This window comes from Chaetura pelagica, unplaced genomic scaffold, assembly GCF_000747805.2.
Source record: "Chaetura pelagica isolate M959 unplaced genomic scaffold, ChaPel_1.0 scaffold537, whole genome shotgun sequence".
In the NCBI taxonomy this organism is placed as follows: domain Eukaryota; kingdom Metazoa; phylum Chordata; class Aves; order Apodiformes; family Apodidae; genus Chaetura; species Chaetura pelagica.
In genome coordinates, this window is record NW_009953802.1 from 301,163 (window position 1) to 322,148 (window position 20,986).

A 20,986-nucleotide genomic window follows, 5' to 3' on the forward strand; every position below is an offset into this window, starting at 1 on the left:
TCTTAATTAGGTCTTTACTACTGTGCTGACTCACCCAAAATGTCCATAGAAGAATAATGGAAGCCCCTGAATACCTTGATTTGGATGAAATAGATTTTAGTGATGATATATCGGTAAGTACAAATCTTACTTTATTTGCTCAAGTTTAGATCTTGAATATCTCAATTCTGATATAACAAACAATATTGTTAGAAGCTCCACTCCTTTTGATGTCAGATATAGGAATGTTTAAATAGGATGGATATACAACAAAATAAGGTGCTTTATAAGAGAAAACTCTAATAAGCTTGTAAGGAAAACTACATTCCTCTCCTTCAGGCAGAAAAATTACTTGCAAATCAAATTAATTAATGAGTTTTATTTTTGAGTTATCTCCTCTGTTATATGATCTCTAATGATAGCCTTAGACACTGAAGTGTTTATCCTTTTTTTAATCTAATGTATTTCAGTTGTGAAAAACCTCCCTCACCTCTGAATTGATCCTTTTTCATGTAAATAGTTACTCTGCCTTTTCGACCGGTGGCCATCTCCAAATACAGCAAAATTTTATCAGTGAGTGTGGTGTATCTACCTGTGAGATGGTAGGGTACAGAAAGAGGCAGAAAGAGTTCTGGGGACTCATAGACAGCACTGGTCCTTAACATCACAACTAAAATAACTGCAGTTGTAATTGCCACCAAAAGTACTGTTCATCTTCATTGTTAGTGGTTCTTACAGGAAGCAATGGTACAGGATATTCTATTACTCATACTTCTCCTTCCACTGTTTCTGCTTTTTGTGTAATAGGGTTGCTAATATGTTGAATGTCTGATCAAAACCAAACCTGAATATGTAAATTAAATCCCCTATAAGAAAACTGATAATTCAATTTTCAGATCAAGAAAGTGTGCAGCATTTCCTTCCACTTTTTTTGTAATTTTATAGTGCTTTTTTTTTTTTTGGTTGGTTGGTTGATTTTTTAACAAAGGCTCTGGTTTTCCCTTTAGCACTGGGACTTCTGATGCATTTTAAAACATTCCAGATGCTTTATTTGCAGACAGATTCCTTTTGGAGAGGATTTTATTTTTACCTATTGTAAAGCTGAATTTTTATTAAAGACAAATATGGCAAATACCCAAAATATTGCAAGAAAATGAGTTAATCTTGAATTAATACCTTATTCTGGGCAACGTTCTTTTTATTACTGTTATATGCTAGATCATGTCCTGGTATCTGTTTCTATACTCAGTTTTGTAAAACTGTAAAACATAATAGATGTAACCTTTCCATGTCTCTCCCATTGTGGCCGTGCCTGTTTAGTGGTGGGTTAGGTTACTCACTTTTCTGCTGAACAGCTCAGGCTGTCTGTTTTAATAGACTGTTCTTTCATTGGATGCTGAGCCTTGAAAAAAATAAAAATAAAAGCACAAATTATAGAGGTAGCAGTTTTACTCCCTACTTTAGCAGGTAAGAGAACAAAGGATGTGTTGCCAGAATCCAAATTAACAGGAGAATTCATGGCGATTCTGATGCTCTACTCATATCTCACTATATACAGTTTATAGGTACCTGACCTTCACAATTTATCATTAGCTGCCCTGGAAAGAGCAGCTATGCAAGATCAAGTGTTAGCAATTTATATTGTTCCTGTTAGCCCTCTGGTTCTAATACAGTGCAGAAAAGTACTGACTAAAAATAATGGCAGCAAGAAGGCTGATAAAATTATGCACTTATAAACGTACCTGACTTAGAAAACCAGTGAAATTCCAGACCCTTTTAGGAAATTTCTGCCAAAATGACCAAAATGTAGTAGACATAGAAAATAAACAGGAATTTGTTTTAAAGACCAAATAGAAGTGTAAGTGGCTTGAGGTTTGTTTTTGTTGTTGTTGTTGTTTACATTGCATTTGTTCACAAGAAAATTAAATTGCTTGTTTCTCCAAAATAATATAGAAAGGTTATGATTGGAAGGGACGTTCAAAGGTCATCTAGTTCCAACCCTCCTACCATGGGCAGGGACACTGTTAACTAGACAGATTGCTCAAAGCCCTGTTATGGTGGCTTGACCTTAGCTAACCACCAGGTGCCCACCAAGCCACTCTGTCATGGCCATCCATCAACAAGATGGAAAAAAAAATATGACAAAAAACTCGTGGTTCAAGATAAGGATAGGGAGATCACTCATCAGTTACCATCATGAGCAAAACAGGCTAGACTTGAAGATATTAGTTTAATTTATTGCCAGTCAAACCGCATAAGATAATGAAGAATAAGAACAAATCTAATAACCTGTCCCTCCCTCCTTCCCAGGCTAAATTTCATTACTGACCTCTCTACCTCCTTCCCACCTCTGTCAGCTCAGGGACATCAGGGAAATGGAGGTTGTGTTTAGTTGATAGTTCTTAATCTCTGTCATTCCTTCCTCCTCGCAGTCTTTTCCTGCTCCACTGTTGGGTCCTTCTTTTTAGAATATAGTGCTTCACAAACTCCTTCAGAGTGGGTCCTTCCTGCGGGCTGCAATCTAGAACAGGCTTCTTCATCATGTGTTTCCTGTAGGTCACAGGTCCTGCCAGAAAAACTGCTCCTCTCCACAGGCCACAGCTCCTTCCAGAAGCCTACCCCAGCATGGGCTCTCCATAAGCTGCAGGTTCCTTCAGGACACATCTCCCTGCTCCAATGTAAGGTCATCCATGGGGCTGCAGGATGCCTATCTGCTCCACCATGATCTTCTCCAAGGGCTACAGGGGAGTCTGTACTCCAAAGCCTCTCCTTTCCCTCCTTCTTCACGAACCTTGGTTCCTGCACAGTTGTTTCTCTCACATTTTCCTACTCCTCTCTTACAAATGCTGCTGCACAGTGTTTTTTACCCTTTCTTAAGTATGTTCTCTCAGAGGCACTACCAACATCATTGACTGGCTCAGTTTTGGTCAGAAGCAGGTCCTTCTTGGAGTCAGCTGGAGCTGGCTATGTCCCACATGGGAGCATCCCCTGGTGTCTTCTCACAGCCACTTCTGCAGTCCTCTCTGCTATATTGCAACATAAACCAAATACAGTTGTCAAAGATAGGCATCCATCACTTCTCTGGACAACCTGTTGTGTCTCACCACTCTTATTGAAAAAAAATTTCTTTATATTAAGTCTAAACTGACCCTCTTTCAACTGCCCCTTGTCCTGTCATTACAATTCCTGATAAACAGTCTTTCTGTTTTTCTTACAAGCTTCCTTTATATGTTGAAGGTCTCTCTAATCATGTCTCTGTCATCCAAATGTTTCACCACAACTTCTGGGAGGATCTATTCCATGGTCCTACTAGGCACTGAGGTGAGGCCAACTGTTGGTGTTTCCCTGGGTCTTCCTTTTTACTCTTGTTAAAAATGGATCTGATATTCCCTTTTCTCCAGTCACTGTAGACTTGACCTGACTACCATGGCTTTTCAAATATGATTGAGAGTGTCTTAGCAACTAGCTCTACCAGTTCCCTAAGGGCCCTGGAATGCAAATATGTTGCTTATTTTGCAAATATGGTAGTATTCCAGATCCATGAAATATAGTATATTTAAGTGTAGTTCAGACAGCAGAATAGGTTTCTGGGACTCTTGTTTACATTAAGTAAATTTATTCTGTCTACAATTATGTTAAGCAACCAAGCTGAATATTTTCATGTATTTCTTCACATTAAAGAAGGAAAAAAATTGCAGACTTTAAGTTACATTAAATTATATATGCTCTGTAAAATTAAAAATATGTTTTAAGCTTTGCATTTTTTCCCATTAATACTCTTGATTTTGGTTATAAATTTATTCCTGCTTGTAAATTGTCTGCTATTGTTATGGTTACCTGAAGGTTTTCTAATCCCTTGATTAAAATGCAGGATTTATATTGAACTGGCAAATTATATAAATTGAAATTATTTTATTTCTTGGTTTACAGTAATAGTACCAAATGAGTAGAGCTCCTGATACTAGATATTTGTAAACTATTTGAGGTTAAGTGTGTAGATTGTTGCTATGATCATTTAACTAACACTGTATGAATTAAAGCCTGGTACAGTGGTTCTGGTGCAGGACTGGACCTAATTTGAAAGTCTGTGAAATGTGAATGCAGTAAGTGAATTCAAACATAACTAAACAGCTGTTGAATTGTCAGGTATTTTGAAACAGCTTAAAAAATCTTCAGTCACTCCTCTCCTGGCAAGGCAGATTGTATGGTCAGAGGCATGGCTGATCTCCTGGCCTCCCATTTACTTGTCACAGGAAACCTCCTGAGCCTGCTGTCACCTTTCCTTGGCCACAGAAGGAGCTGGGGCACCCCTTGGGCTCAGACAGGTATAGAGGTGACACATAGCCTTTTTTTCTGTTTCTTTTTGTGTTTTTTTTTGGTTGGTTGGTTGGGTTTTTGTGTGTTTTTGTTTTTCATTTGCTTTTTTTGTGGTTTGGGGTTTTTTTGTAGCTTTTTTGCTTTTCAGAATGAAACAAAATGCAGATAGCTACTGAAATATTTATACAAACTGAGAGGTTCAGAGAGGCATTTTGTACCTTTAACAATGTTAGTGTCTGTACAGGGCTCCTTTAAATTTAAAGGGAACATCAGTGTATGAAGTGTCTATATGTGATGCTATAAATGATACATAGCACAAATAACCTAGCTGGTACTCCAGAGATGCTGATCACAGCCACTAGGTAAGAAATTCTGAAGCTGCTTAAATTGACTATGAGAACGTGCCTATTGAGAACAACCTTTCTGTGACCTCAGGCCAGGTATCATTGCTTTACTTGTTCTCATTGTAGCTTGCTACACACAAATAAATGTTTAGTGGAAAGGGTAGTGGTGCACAGGTATAAATAACTAAGCAAATGAAATATAAAGGTATTAATTTAATGTGATTTGAATATTAATGAAACATTTTATTTTCCACTATATCAAATAAACTGAAAGGAGACTGTTAAATGGCTTGCAGTAATAACACAAGAACACAAAGGCGTTCATATGTCTGTTTTCTCTATCTAAATGAAAACTAGGAGCTGGGCATTTACAAGCAGGACTCAGTCACTGGTGTCTTGATCCAGTGGAGGTGAATATGACTCCAGTTGGAGAAGGACATGGTCCTTAGTGTTTTTGGGGAGATCAAGGTTCTGATGACATGGTCTGAGAGCCACACTTTGCCTTTTGACTCTATTTCAGGAGACACTAAAGGTATTTTCCACAACACAATGTAAAAAACAACTTTTGGGGTTTATTTTACTTATTTTTTACTATTTTGTATATGCATTTCTATGCTACTACTGGTGATCCAGAATTTATTCTTTCCAGTACTTCTCAGACACAATTGAGTCTGCAAGTGGCAGACAAGTGGCACAGCACATAACAGCCTTACTAGAGACTGAAGGTTTTTTCTCATGTGTTAGGTTTAAAATTCATGGCATTAAAGTTTGAGAACCATGTGAAATTGAAATGGTTAGTATTTGCATTAATTCAGATTCTGTAGTGCAGTTTTACCTCATAAATAAGTGTTTTGTATGATAGAGGAGGTTCCATTTTCCCCTGAATTAATAGTGTCCATTAAAGAAAACTGGGAATATCTTGTATTTTCATGCAATACCTGTTACTGGTTCTTGTCTCTTGAATGATGTTGATACTGTTCTTCCATCTTACACAGCTCTTAAAGCATTTACTGAAATTCAGTATTTCAGGCTGAACATAAATATGCCTTAAATGAACAAAAAGAGCCCAAACTTCAAACAGCAATCAAAATCTGTTGTGCTTAGCTCTCACATTGTCACTTATGCCTCTGGGAATAGCCGTAAACTCTGGTTGTCTTGATTACTCTAATAGTGAAATGTGAGATATGGTATTTAATTTTGTATGTTCAAACAATTTAAAATTATTGAATGAAAAATGTGAAATAATTAATTTTAAATGCCACTGAATAAGCATTAAGTCTAACATTCTATTCCAGGGAAGATCTGCAATCTCAGCCTCTACCTGCCCCCTTTTCTAGCAAGCTTCAACTCTTTGCTTGAAGAAAAGCTATCAAACAATTCTAATTATCAGAGCTAAAATATGAGTAAAGCAGTTCTAGAGAAAAGAGCTGGCAATGGACTGTGCTTATAGTTGGGAAAAGTCCACTTTAAAGAGTAATTTTAGCTGCTTCCTGGACCAAAAGCCAGTCCTCTGCATCTTGACCACAAAACACAGATGGCTGAAATGTAAATGTGCAGAAGTCTTTCTGAGAACAGGGGTGAGTGGGAACAAATCTGTTAATGACATTAAGCCAGTATGATTGAGATGCGTAATCAAATTTATAAGATTTTTGGTGGTGGGAGGTGGTAACTTAATATGTTTTAGTGCAGTGTTGAAACAAAGAAAATCTGTTTTTCCAGGAAAGAATAAGAAAAAAGACAAAAAGAAAAATGGCTTCCTGCTTTTGAGGTTGCCTGAGAAAACACATAGCAATGGAATACAAAAGGCCTCAATCTAATTGAATTACAAAATGTGTAATAGTTTAAACTGCACCAGCTGATCTTATGAAGCTACCGTATTCCTTGGAGACATGTTCTTTGGATTCTTTTATGAGTCTTACTAGACCAGTTCAGCATTGTCTTCTGAGTCGTTAAGCTGAAATGGCAAGATATATAGCTTAACAACTCAATCCTTACTAAACAAAACTGAAGTGAAGCGTAGCACATGATGCTTGTACATGTGTGTGTTTATCTTGTATTAATTGGTATTTAGGAGCATCTTTCTTCCTGTCACTGTTCTTCTGCTCTTTGTTGCTTCAGGCTGTCATATCCTAGAGCAGTCACAGCCTTATGGACAACCCTTTGTTTAATGGGGGTAAGAGTCACTGGGTAGTTCTACGGAGTGCTGCTACACATTTTAATTAATAAATTCAGTGTTAATCCTGGAACTATATATGAGATTCTTTTTGTAGTTTGCATCCCTGAATGAGGTCAACAAAGGAAAAAGTAAGGCATGGGAGGTTTTTGAGAATTCATAAAGTAACTACAATCAGTTGAGCAACAATCTGAAACTTGCACCAGGGAAGTAAATTACTTCTGCAATTTGTCACATGAGGTTGACTTTAGATTATTTTAAACGAGATTGCCAGCTGTGCATTAGAAGCACATGAGACTTCAAATGACGAACTGTCAGCTAAAAACAGGACAATGTATGAACATTTCTTTTTTGTGTGGAAAGCTCATGTGGTTTTATATGTAGTTGTTTTGCTTCATTGATCAAGAGCACACCAGCTAAAAATATGTTTCTTTGAAAACATATGGTGTTCATATATTCTTTAAAAAAATTCAGTTGTGCTAATCCTAACTGCTTTTATCTGTTTTTGTTTCCAAAATACTGTTTTTAATACATTTTTTTATATGAGCAAAGCCATTGAACTTTCACAGACATAATGATTTTCATTTGTTTAATTTTAGATTCCTGTAACATTTAAACATTTGATTAAGGAAGACTTGCTTTTAAGTAACTTGTTTTCTCTATGTGTAGAATGTGCAGTTTTATAACACTGGATCATGTGTCTTACCAGGGGTGTTCCACAAGCTTATAAGAAAAAAAAATCTGTTTAGTAAAATAAATATGCTATCCCTGAGGTTTTTTTTTTTCCTTTTTAATGCTGAATTTAGAGAATAGCATATTGATTAATATCAGGCATATCCTGTCACATCAAGGTAATAATGTAAGTTTGCTTTAATGAAACCGTAGTTAGAGAAATGAACCTGTTGTCTGGTATGTGTATGTACAGGCATCCCTCTCTGGAACCTGATCTCTAGGGTGCAAATATTCTACATTACTTTTACATACTGGTTTGGAAAGCTTGAATTCTAATTTTTAAGCATGATATATCTTGCAGTATAATCACCATAAAAATGCTGAAGTGGGTAGTGGGAAACCCTTTACATTTACTGTGAAGCCTGGATGTATTTGCACCTTTGATGTATTTTGGAGAAGATGGATACATAAAATCTACTTGTGACCTGAATAATGGTGATCTGCAGGAAGGAGAAATTTGAGGTGGGGGAATGCTTTGCTGGAGCTGTGAAAGTCGGTTTGGTGTCCTCCAAGCTGGCACACAAGCAGATGCCATCTGCTTTTCTCACACAACCTGAGAATACCATCAGATCACAAAAGTATCCTTGGGTAGTAGATTTAGGCTGTCCCAGTTACATTAGGGCCTCTCCAAAGTCTTACTTTTTATCTTTTTAAATTAATTACTTCATATAAAGTTTTTCTTTTTTTTCTTCTTTCTTTTTTTTTTTTTTTTTTACAGTATTCTGTAACTTCTCTCAAGACCATCCCAGAATTATGTAGAAGGTGTGATTCACAAAATGAAGACAGATCAGGTATGATGCCCACTTCCATCTACCCATCATTTTCTAAGGCTGCTTTTTATCATGTACAGCTTGGCAACAATATCTTCTTGGCAATGTTCTGTTGTTTTGTTTTCTCTCATTTTTGTACAGCTTTCTGGAAACATGACTTTTTTTTTTTTTTTTAATTTAAACAGATGTTAGTTCATTAGGAGGAAAAAAAAAATCCAAAAAAGGATTTGGCTGTATACAGATAAATGTAGGCCTTCATCTCAGCAGCTCCAAACCACAGTATATGCAACAATTTACTTGAAAACCCAAGAAACCATTGGTGACAAGACGTAATAATGTAGGCGCCAATGAAAAAATGTTGGATACATTTACTACCCATATGGCCATGACCAGTTTGAGGGATGATGTTTTGCCAGAATCTGAAACTGTATCAAGGATGCTACATGATAGAATCTACTCTAAGGCATACTGTAATAGTTAAGATTAAAGCGGAATTTTTGAGTTTAATAGTGTAAACTAAATGACAAATCATGGCATATAGATGAGAACCAGCTGGAGACCTTCCCCCTGCCCCCTGACGAAAAGTGCATTCCCTTTTCGTTTTCACTCTGTAAATGAGATTAATCCCCTCTTGTTTTCTCTTCCTGATGGAGGAGAAATGAATTGGTGAGAGGAGCATTTTTGTTGAGCTATGAAAACTTTATTTTATTTTCTGATGCTTTAATTGAACTTTGGTTAATGTTTCATCAAATACTTCTATAACAGAAATGGAAGGCCTAGAATTTGTGGAATGACAGAAGGGCTTTAAGAACTGTACTATACTTTGACAACTTTTATTTTGGCATTTTCTTTCAAAGAGTTATAAAAAGCGAAGCTCTCTTTACCCTACCCGCTTGCCGTGTAACTGCTCACACAGGGCACAGCAGTGATTGCAGACACAGTATTACTTGCTACAAGCAGAGACAAGGAAGAAGTGGAGAGCACCCCTGATTCACTCTCCTCAATTTGCCTTTTTCATTCCACCTCAATCTTCCCCTGCTCCTACCTCTATCCTCCTCCATTACACCCTTCCATCCTTGCCCTGCCTTACTCCCGTCACTCTTCTTTTTCATACCTTCTGACCTGTTCTTCCCCCTTCTGCATCCCCTTACCTCCCTAGGCCTCATTATAGTAGCTGATCCTTTGGCACCAGGGCGTTGTCCTGTCATACAAAAAGTTAAAGCCACTCATTCACTGAGCTGTTTCAAAAGCAAGGTGAAGCAGAGGAGTGCAAGAATAGCTCCTAAGACTGAAGCTCCTTTTCATGAGGACGGCTCAGCTTTCACGAAGAAGAATATATGCTTTATAAAAATTCAGATAGTAGTCATCAAGTAAAATGCAGACCAATAGCAAGGATGAAGCACTGGTTATGAGCTCATCCTTAAGACATTGACAGCTCACTGTGTAGCTCTTGTTTCATGGTCACTTTTGCAGTCTGATGTTTTTCAATGATGATTTTAATTACATCTGCACTCATCTATTGCCTTGAAAAGGGGTTGACAGAAGCAAATACAGGCATTGCTAGAAGACAGTAGTAGCACTGGGGAGTCTGCCAGTGGAAATTAATTCACAGCTTTGTTTAAAAGTCTTGAGTCAAAAAAGAGGTCTTTATCACTGATAATAGTAGTGGAAAACTGGAAACAGTGCTGAAATCTTTTTTCTCTCTACCACTTACGAGTTTTGGTGAATTGGAAATGATACTAAAATCTCTTTTATTTTTTACTTTGCATAATTACTGAGTAAACATGTAGTGCTGAACAGGAAGATACTATTTTGCATTTCTGTACAGACTTCAGTACTGGAAGTATCTTGATGTACCTACAGAACTGCTCTAGTCAACATTGTGTAAGACCCCACCTGTAGATTTCTCATAATTGCTAGGGATGCAGTGTCTTGTATTCCTCATACTATAGACCATTAAAAAATGGTTCCTCAAATTATCACTACTATGTGCTGTTTAAGATGAAGATAGATTATATCATAAATTTTCAGTATGCATGACATTCATGCTGGTTTATATCTGTATTCCATTGGCAACTGAAGTTATTACACACAGAGAAACTCAGGTTTTTTAGAGAGCTGATCTAGCTTTCTACCTCATAGACTCCTGCTCAGTAAGAGGTTGCATTTCTTCTTTAAAGCAGACAAGAATGTGGAAGTAGAACTATCCAAGAATTGTTTTTTTTAAAAGAACTGAAAGTTAAGCTGAAGTTAGCCATAGGATTAGACATGTCAGGATCCTAGTAATCTAAAAAATAATCTTCTATCAGCTTTGTCTCAGAAAAATATTTAGTTTTCTAAGACATTTATAGCAAAATTATAGAGAAGATGAGTCAACTTTATATTTAAATATATATATAAATATGCAAACAACCATTTTTGGCAACAAAATTGTTAGAACGGGTTTAAACCAGATAGCTGATATTATGGAAGTCTTTACTATCCATTGTTTGCAGATAAGTTCATTAAATAACACTGTAAATCCCATTTTCTTTCCCCATTTCATGTAAACATTGAATAATATGCTAGTAACATATGAAAGCATTTGGTTACATTGTTTTCAAATTACTCTAAACGTTTTAATCCTAGGCAAACATTCCACTGTTTACCAGTCAGTGTGCTTTCTCAAGCACTTCTCACAGACCTTTAAACAGATTTTTTTTTTTTTCTTTAACTGTTTCTGCCTGCCTGTAACTTGTGCTCAGATTACTTGTTCTTTTGACAAGAAGAGGTCAGAAATTCTGAGAAATACAGTGCAGTTTTTCCTCCCTGAATTCCCACTCTCACCTCCCTTTACTGGACAGCACTGGCCAGTGGTCTGCACTGGTGGGAAGGTCCTGTGTGGTTCCTTCTTCACCCTTTTGCAAGATGTGCATGAAAGGCATGCAGTCAGTACAATCTCAGTACTGACTCCTCTGTGCCCTTCCTTGGGTTTAGGGAAATGGGTTTTGGGAAAGGAAAATTCTAAGGGATCCTTGGAGCCAAAGTGTGTGTGTCAGTATCCCCAGATTACAAGATGGAAAAAAAAAAAAAAAAAAAAAAAAAAGAAAGATTGAATGATGTAAAATAACCCAGTTCTAAGACTTATTTCTATGGGTAATGCTTGGAACACCCACTTGCCACGTTAGCCTTTCCAGGCCCACATCAACTTCTTTGTGCATCTCTGTGCTTATGGCCTCTTTAGTTCAGTCTTCACTCACTTATTCCAGGCTTTCAACAAAACTCTACAAAACCATTATAGGTGGGCAGGTGGTAAGCAACAGCTATTTCTTGTCCTCTGTTTTCCTCTCCTTATTATTTTCTTTACTGTGTTTAACGTCAGAAAATATAAATCCCTTTCACAGTAAACTAATGCATAAGGATTGGAGAAGAGATATGGGGCAAGTCCTGATTTATCCAAAATACAGACTGATTAAGGGTCATTTTATTCTCTACCATAATGTTTCAAGAAAATAATTGTTGTAGCTAGCATAAGGGCTAAAATGTGAATTGTTTTTCTTCAAAGATAGAAGATCAAACAATGTAGTTTAAAAATGGATCTAGCTAACCCATTTTTTTGAAATTAAGTGTTAGCCAGCCTGCCAGTGATTTACGGTATTGGCTAATGTAGAATGATTAATTGAAACAGAAAACAGCCCTTTATGTTTTTGTTATTAAGCATGAAATTGGTTGATTTCTTTCTGGACAGATTTTCTAAGACCACTTGAGTAAATGATTCAAGACGTCCATGTTCAACAAGCTTCACTGAGCCATATTGTTGTTGAAGTCTATTCTGTCAGCTATGATGACTTTTGGTTATCATTAAGTATATGCCTCAAATATCCTACTCTTGATCTTTATTCACAGGTTGATAAAAGCAAGTTCAACTTTAATCTCTAGTAGTTATCCTTCTGCACTGCTTTATTCATTCCCAAAGTAAATGCAATTCACAAAATTATTCATTTCCTATTTGAGAAAAAGAAATAAATCTGTGAATACAGAATTGCACACAATTTTAGTCCTGAGCTCTTGGTAGTTGTTTAACTATATGAGAAATCAAATTAAATGTGATTTGGAGGCAGCAATATATGGCATTAATTTAACAAAGTCTGTTGTTCTGCAAATACATCCCGGGTAAATATGTCTGAAACAATACAAAATTCTTTGGAAAATTTATTGGTGGAATAGTGACTAATTTTCTCAGAAAAAAACAATAGTTAATATGCAGTGACACTTAAGACACCTGCATATAAGCTTTTTCCCTACCTTTCTTCCACATCCTCACTCTTCCAGTTTTACACATTTTATGCCAGAATGACTTATTCTGATTTTTCAGAACTTTACTTGCTACCTCTCTTTTACATCCTTAGATCAGTCTGGACAATGGTGAACATAAAAGATTGATTTTGGAATTTTCTTTTCTTTTTCTATATTCTCTACTCAAATTCTGTGCAAACGGGAACAAATCCTCTCTATTCTTGTCCATTGTTCTTCAATTTGGGCTCTCATGCTATAGAGCTTACATTAAAGAGCCCTAAAATGTGTTCCTGGAAGTTATTAATATATTAAAACTGTAAAACAGTGCCACCTTCAGTTAAAATTGTTAAATATTATGTCCATGAAAAAAACAGTAAGTAGATATTCAGAACTGGTTTGGTTATCCATCAACATGTAAGGGGCATGGAATAATAGACTTATACAACTATTTTGATTGAAAAGACCTTTAAGATCATAATGTCCAACTGTTAACTTAGCACTGCCAAGTCTGCCACTAAACCATGTCCATAAACATCACATCTACATGTCTTTTAAATACCTGGTGACTCAAGCACTTCCCTGGGCAGCCTGTTCCAGTGCCTGACAACCCTTTCAGTGAAGATTTGCCCTAATATCCAATCTAAACCTTCCCTGGCACAACGTTAGGCCATTTTCTCTCATAGTGTCTCTTGGAAAAAGAGACCAACCCCCAACCTTGCTCCAACCTCCTTTCAGGTAGTTGTAGATGGTAAGGTCTCCCTTCAGCCTCCATTTCTCAAGAGTCAGCAACCCCAGCTCCATCAGATGATATTCATAAGACTTTTGCTCTAGACATTTCAGCAGCTTCGTTGTCCTTCTTTGGACTCATCCCATCACCTCAACATCCTTCTTGTAGTAGGGGACCCAAAATTGAACACAGTGTTCAAGGTACAGACTCAGCAGTACTCAGCCCAGGGGGACAACCACTTCTCAACTCCTGCTGGCCACATGATTTCCGTCTTGTCTAGACTGTGCTTTTGACAGGAAAGTTTGGATCAGGTAATCCTTGAGGTCCCTTACAACCTGTATTTTACGATTTTACAGTACAAACCAGGATGCCGGTGGCCTTCTTGGCCACCTGAGCATCCTGCTGATTCATATTCAGCCAGCTGTTGACCAACACTCCCAGATCCTTTTCCACTGGGCAGCTTTCTAGCCACTCTTCCCCAAGTCTGTAGTGTTGTGCATGGTGTTGTAATGACCCAAGGGTAGTTGGTCTTGTTGAACCTCATACAATTGTCTTCAACCCATAAATCCAGCCTATCCAGATCCCTATGTAGAGCCTCCCTGCTCTCAAAAAGATTAACATTCCTGCCCAACTTGGCGTCCTCTTCAAACTTAATAAGAGTGCACTCAGTCTCCTAATCCAGATAATTGGTAAAGATATTAAAGAAAACTGAGCCCAGCACTGAGCCCTGAGGAACAGCACTTATGACCAGCCAGCAGCTGGATTAACTCTATTCACAACTCTTCGGTTCTGACCATCCAGCCATTTTTCTTTTTTATCCAGCAAAGTGTACACAAGCCATGAGCAGCCAGTTTCTCCAGCAGTGGTAAACCATATCAAAGGCTTCACAGAAGTCAAGGTAGACAACATCCACAGCCTTTCCAGCATCCACTATGCAGCTCACCTTGTCATAGACAGAAATTTGGCTTGTTGAGTAGGATCTGCCTTTCATGAACTGATGCTGTTGGGGCCTGATGACCTTGTTGTCCTGTATGTGCTGCATAATGGCACTCAAGATTATCTGCTCCATTATCTTCCCTAACACCAAGATCAAGCTGACAGGCTTGTAGTTCCCTGGATCCTCCTTCTGGCCCTTCTTGTAGGTGGGTGTCACATTAAATAACCTCTAGTCAACTGGGACCTCCCTGGATATCCCTTCCTTCATGTCTTGGAGCCCCGATACTGCTTCCAGTATTGGAGATAAATCAGTGTTAACAACCATACGGAATTTTCTAGAAGTTTCCCTAGTGTAGACAACACCTCTGCATACAAACTCAGAATCATAGTGCTCTAAATGAACCTGGAATGAGTGCAAGTCTTAACTGAGTCAAAATTCTCTGCTGAAGCTATATCATAGAGAAGCAGCTCAGGCATTTCCTTCAGAGGAATTTTCAGTAGAACTCTTAAAAGTGAAACTACACAGGCCCCCAAATGATTACATAGTATATGAGCCATACTGTTAAATACTATATTTAAAATATATTTTACAGGTATAGGCAGTTGCCAGTGCTAATTCCAGACTTCCTTAATGATATTGATGGAAAATTAAGTAAACTCCACAGTAAGTGACTTTGTAAAGTAAGGAGGAAGAATTTTAAATAAGGGGAAATAATTTGAATACATTAATATTTTTGTAGCAATTAAGTCCACCTAAAAGAGTTTGTCCTCCTTTATAGAATCATCTAATGGTTTGGGTTAGGAAAGACCTTCAAAGATTATCTAGTCCAGCCCCCAACTACTGCAAGGCTATCTTGCACTGGATCAGGTTGCTTTAAAGCCCCATCCAGCTTTACATTTGAATACCCCCAGGGAGGGGTGTCCACAGCTTCTCTGGGCAATCAGTTCCAGTGTCTCACCACCCTCATAGTAAGAATGCAAGACCTTTCACTTGGCCTCACTCAACTTTATAATGTTCACATGGGCCCAGTCCTCAAACCTCATCAGTATCCCTCTTGATGACACCTCTTCCCTAAGTGAACTAACTGCCTCGTTCAGTTTGGTGTTATCTGCAAATTTGCTGAGGGTGCACTTGATCCCACTAACTATGTCATCAGTAAAGATATTGAACAGTACCAGTCCCAGTACAAACTCCTGAGGAACACTATTTGTTACTAATCTCCATTTGAACATGGAACTGTTACCTGCAACTGTTTGAATGTGACCATCCAGCCAATTCCTTTTCCATCAGGTAGGCTATCAATCAAACTTTTATCTCCAAATTAGAGGCAAGAATGTTGTGACAAAGGCCTTACAGAAGTTGAGATAGATGACATCAGTTGTTCTTCCCTTGTCCACTGAAGCAGTCACTCCTTTGTAGAAAGCCACTACATTAATTAGGCCTGATTTTCCTTTGGTAAAGCCATGTTGTCTGTCTCTGCTGAACTCTCTGTCATCCATAAGCTTCACATAGCTTATAGGAGGGTCTATTTCATGATTTTACCAAGCATAGAGGTGAGGCTGGCTGGTCAGGAGCTCTCAAGGTCCTCCTCTTTACCCTTTTTAGAGTGTAAACGTTTGAAGCCTTAACTGTGAAGAAGCTCCTTGTGTTGTCAACAAAGATAGAGAGTGCCTTCTAGTGCTTTGTACTAGCAGTTTTCAAGTATATGCTGACAAAGTCTTGAGGTAAAAGTCCCTATGTAATGTCTTCTCTTGTCCTTGGTCAGTTCTGCACTTTGTTTCCAGTTTTGCTACTACCTGCAGGCCCACTGCATACTTCCAGGGTGGTCATGTCTTCATCACAAGACAATTTAAATCAGAAGGCACCTCTGATGGCCATCTTGTCCACCACCCTCTGCTCAGAACAGTTCACAGACCATTGGAAGTATCTATTAGGTACTATAAAATCAGCAAATAGTCTCGGTTGATAGTCCAGAACTATCAGCTCCAAGGCCTAAGCAGCATGTTGTTCTTCATTCTCCACATTTTTACTGTGCTTTGTGACCACACAGATACAGAGTTCATAGAAAGCAAAGGTAAATAGAGCATAGAAATAAAGAGAATTTAGAGTTAGCACAGTGTGGATGCAAATCTGGTCATTAGGCAGAAGCATTAATGGCACTGATGACTGAGAACTGTTTGGATAAAGGAAAGTAATCCAGTTTTTCTCCTAGATAGCAGTGCAGTGCTGTTGGCTATAAGATATTGCTCTCTTCCTCAGAGACAGCAAGCTAAAAAGAATCAAGGAATTCATTGGGGGATGTAGCATAGAAGTGGGGATCAGTGGTTGCCACCTATGGAAGAGCAGAAGTGAAATTATACTCTTTCATTCCTGTTAAACTGGTGTGTAGTTTTCAAGTGACCTAGCAGAGCAACACAGACTCAATTGCCAACTGATCTACTAATTACTCTGATCTTTGCATCCATTTTCCTGCTTGTCTGTGTACTGCCTGTTGTATGACCCAGCTGTTCAACAGCAGCATTTATGACTAAGGAACATAGGTCAAAGTGTAAACCTAAATGAGTCCATGGTGATGGTGACAGAAACACACTGTTATGAGTTTGACCATTTCCTCAGTCAGTGCTCTTTGAATGTCAATAATTCTGAGTTCATGAAGACCTGAAAAAACAGCATCTACAAATACCATTCTGCAGTATGTTCAGTTCATTTTGTAATGGTACTGATGTGTGATATACAGCCTTTTTCTACCTCCTATTTGTTGCCAGTGCTGTAAACTTCATGAAGCCATCATCATTTAAGGAATGTTACTGTACCCATATGGCAGGGAGACAGGCTCTTGCACACACACCAACAATTAATTCCAGTAGTAGTTTTCTTATAGAGCTGAAGTAAAAGCTGAGTTCTTTCTATTTTCATTATACTCAGACCAATTTAAAAGTATTCTCATGTTTCATAGAATCATAGAATCTTTAAGGTTGGAAGGGACTTTAAAGATCATCAAGTTCCAGCCCCCCTGCCATGAGCAGGGAGCCCTTCCACTAGATGAGGTCACACAAAACCTCATCCAACCTGGCCTTAAAAACCTCCAGGGATGAGGCATCAACAACCTCCCTGGGCAACCCATTCCAGTTCCTCACCACCCTTAGAGTGAAGAATTTCTTCCTAATATCTAACCTAAGTCTCCCCTCTCAGTTTAAAACCATTACCTCTTGTCCTATCACTATCTTTTCTGATGAAAAGCCCCTTCCCAGCTTTCCTGTAGGCCCCTTTCAAGTACTGGAAGGTGCTATAATGTCTCCCTGAAGCCTTCTGTAAGCTGAACAGCCCCAAATCTCTCAGCCTGTCTTCATAGCAGAGGTGCTCCAGGTGCTTTGATCATCTTGGTGGCCCTTCTCTGGACCCTCTCCAACAGCTCCAGATCTTTCCTGTGCTGAGGGCACCAGAACTGTACACAGTATTCCAGGTGGGGTCTGATCAAAGCAGAGTAGAGGGCAGAATCCCCTCCCTGGCCCTGCTGGCCACACTTCTTTTGATGCAGCCCAGGATGTGTTTGGCTCTCTGGGCTCCAGCACACACTGGCAACTCATGTTGAGCTTCTCATCTACTACCAGCCCCAAGTCCTTCTCCTCAGGACTGTTTTCCAGCCATTATCCCCCCAGCCTGTATTTGTGCCTGGGGTTGTGCCACCTTGCACTTGGCCTTGTTGAAGTTCCTGAGGTTGTCATGGGCCTCTCCAGCCTGTCAAGGTCCCTCTGGATGACATCCCTTCCCTCTAGGGTGTCAACCACAGCACACAGCTTGGCATCATCAGCAAACTTGCTGAAGATACACTCAATCCCACTGTCCATGATGTTTAACAGCACTGGTCCCAGTATTGACCCCTGAGGGACACCACTCGTCACCTGCCTCCATTTGGACACTGACCCATTGACCAGAGCTCTCTGAGTGTCTCCATCCAGCCAATCTCTTATCCACCAAGTGGTCCATCTGTCAAATCCATGCCTTGTCAGTTTGAAGACCAGAATGTCATGTGGGACAGTCTCAAACACCATGCACAAATCCATCCATTTTGATGATATTTGTCAATAGATTGTATCTATCACAGAAATGGCCCGTCACAAGGGTGAAGGTTAATTTGTGCATGAGACAGCCTTCTTGGTTGGACTAAACCCATGTAGTTACCATATAATTCTGCAGATGCTCGTATAACAGATGAAACTTACCTTCTCACCTTCTCATACCTTTGATACAGAGATGATGATGAAAAATGCTCTGAAGTACACAGATGCTTCCAATTAGAAACATGTTATAAGGATTTTTTTTTGAAAGTTCAAGTTATTATTTTTTTTCCTAAAATAAACTTGGCTTAAGTGATTAAATTTCAAGATAAATTGCTTCCTAATTGTCCTCTTTTCTGATTATTTGCCCTAAGTAGTTCTAGGACATCAATACATGCATACATATATAAGAGCAACTATAAATAAGCCTACTGGCTTCTTTATACACATTTTGCATTTTCTGTTCCTCAAGAAGAGCATAGAGGACAATATATGATGAAGAAGTACTGTTGCAAATCTGACCCTTGAGGGTTTTCATTAGATAATCAGATAATCTTCTCTTTAGTGCCAAGGAAATGCTTGGACACCTCAAGTCTATCAGGCAGTATGACACTTTTTTACTGATATGAGTGAAGTCTCCCCAGTTTTTGTGTTTCACTCTACTTCAACAACATTGTCCAAACCTCTCATATCAGTGAATAAAAGTTAAAGAGAGATTTTGGAAAAATCTTCAGGGAAAAAAAAAATTATCACCGTTTTACATTTGAGATACTCATGTGCAGATTATCTATGGTTTATCTAAGATTATATCACAATTGTTTGTCAGATTCTGGAATTAAGTTAGCTGCTCCACATTCTAGTCCCCTGCCTTGAACTCAGGCCATCCTTTAATGTTGTTTATGAAAGAATCAAACAGTATTTATTTGACCCAGACTTCTAATAGTCCTTGCATGAGTTCATAAGTATGGAGCGAGAAGCAAGAGGCTTGAAGCAACTATGGAAGCAACTCAAGTAACTCCTGCTGTGATGTTGCTTTGGAGGATGTATGTAGGCAGCACTTGCTTTTGCTTCTTCAGAGGACAAGTATCTGAAAACTGAAAGCAGGAGATTCAAGCTATACCCTTGACCCACCCCTCTGGCCTACGGTTTCAGTTTTGTGTAGGGCGAAATGATACTGTAACTGCCTAGGGACGGATGCAGCTTGTACAGCATCACGTAGAAAACAGTACAAAGAAGGATTGTGTCTACCTATTTGACTTGCTTTCTTCCCTACTGCTATCCTATTCCCTACTGTTATATCCCATATTCTAATTCTTTATTAAGCACAGTATAAAATAATATTCCAGTTTGTTTTGTGGGAAAACAGTGTCTATAAAGAGATGTTAAGAAGAAAACCAATGAAAAATTGGAATTACCTTACTCCACTCTAACTGTAGTGAAAAAAAAGAGAAATTACTTTGCATTACAATAACCCAAGACAGATTTGTATGAAAGGTCATTGCTTCTTTGCAGTGTCCGATTTTATAATTTAATCATCAGTAGTTTATGTAAATGTGTGTTATTAAGGTTAGAAAGTGGAGAAAGCCAAGCAACAAAAGTAAGCTTAAATAAAGTGACGACAAACAAAATGTTGATGCATTTTCCCCTGTCTAGACCCCTGTGTTGAAAGTAGTGTTTTCATAAAACTCAGACAGAATTCATTTCCATACTGAGTGCTTAATAGTTCCTGTCAGAACAAAACAGCTGGGAAACATATGGTATCCATTTCCCTGTATCACTTGGAAAAAATTTCACATGTAAATAAAACCAACATAAAAGTGTAGGCCTTTGAACCTAGAATCTTATACAATACATAAATAAGTCAGTACAGTGCGTTCTTTGTATTGGCCCACTAAGCTACATGCCTTTTGGTTATTATTTTTTTTTTATTTCTTCTTCAGAAATGTATTCTTAAGCACTTCCAAAAGTATTAAGGTAATTTTCAGGCATCCGTAACTATTAAGCTACACTAATCTTTCATTTCAGACATTGACATTGCACTGAAAGTATATATATCTGTTTCCTTAGGAAGGTGTTCATGGCAAATTGTGTGTTTTGACCACAAATTAGATCCCACTGATAGGCAGTTAGCACATGTAATAAATCTGCTTTGTTTAAACAGTATTCTTGACTTTCAGAATGCATTAACTCTTCATGTACATTTAAAGAGGCACAGAAACTGCCTAAAGGCTTTAGTGGTTTTAGTGCTGTCCTCAACTGAAAATAACAAAATAAGGAGAACTCTCTGCCAGAGTTCCACTGATCTGGAGATCATAAATATCGCCAGATGGGACTGTGTGAAAGAGTGCAAGTTCAGTAGGATTGAGTTGAAGTTCAGCATGATTAAGGGTTCAAGTGCCTTGAGCTCCCTTTCTTCTCTGCAAGTCAGATTCACTAGTCAAACTCCATATCCTGCAGTGCACTCAAATAATGGTCTGGAGGGTCCAGGATATATATAAAAGGGAAGGAAAGTTTGACAGAGAAGCCCAGCATACAGCATAGAAATGGAAAAGGAAACATTATACCTGAATAAGTAGGCTGAAGTTTCAGATCAAGGAATCACAAAATGGTTGTGGTTGGTGAGATCCGTTTGTGATCATGTAGTCCAAGCATCCTGCTTAAGCGGTGTCGTGTA

General features: G+C 38.3%; 1 protein-coding gene across 1 annotated transcript in view; it reads left to right on the forward strand.

The window, feature by feature from the left end:
- Positions 1-8: 8 nt before the first annotated feature.
- SNCAIP (synuclein, alpha interacting protein) overlaps positions 9-20,986 on the forward strand; it is a 27,963-nt gene continuing 6,985 nt past the window's right edge. Inside the window, exons 1-2 of the mRNA XM_010001210.1 lie at positions 9-113; positions 8,264-8,336. Coding sequence (XP_009999512.1) covers positions 57-113; positions 8,264-8,336 — 130 coding nt within the window. The 5' untranslated portion in view covers positions 9-56. The remainder of the gene's footprint in view (positions 114-8,263; positions 8,337-20,986) is intronic.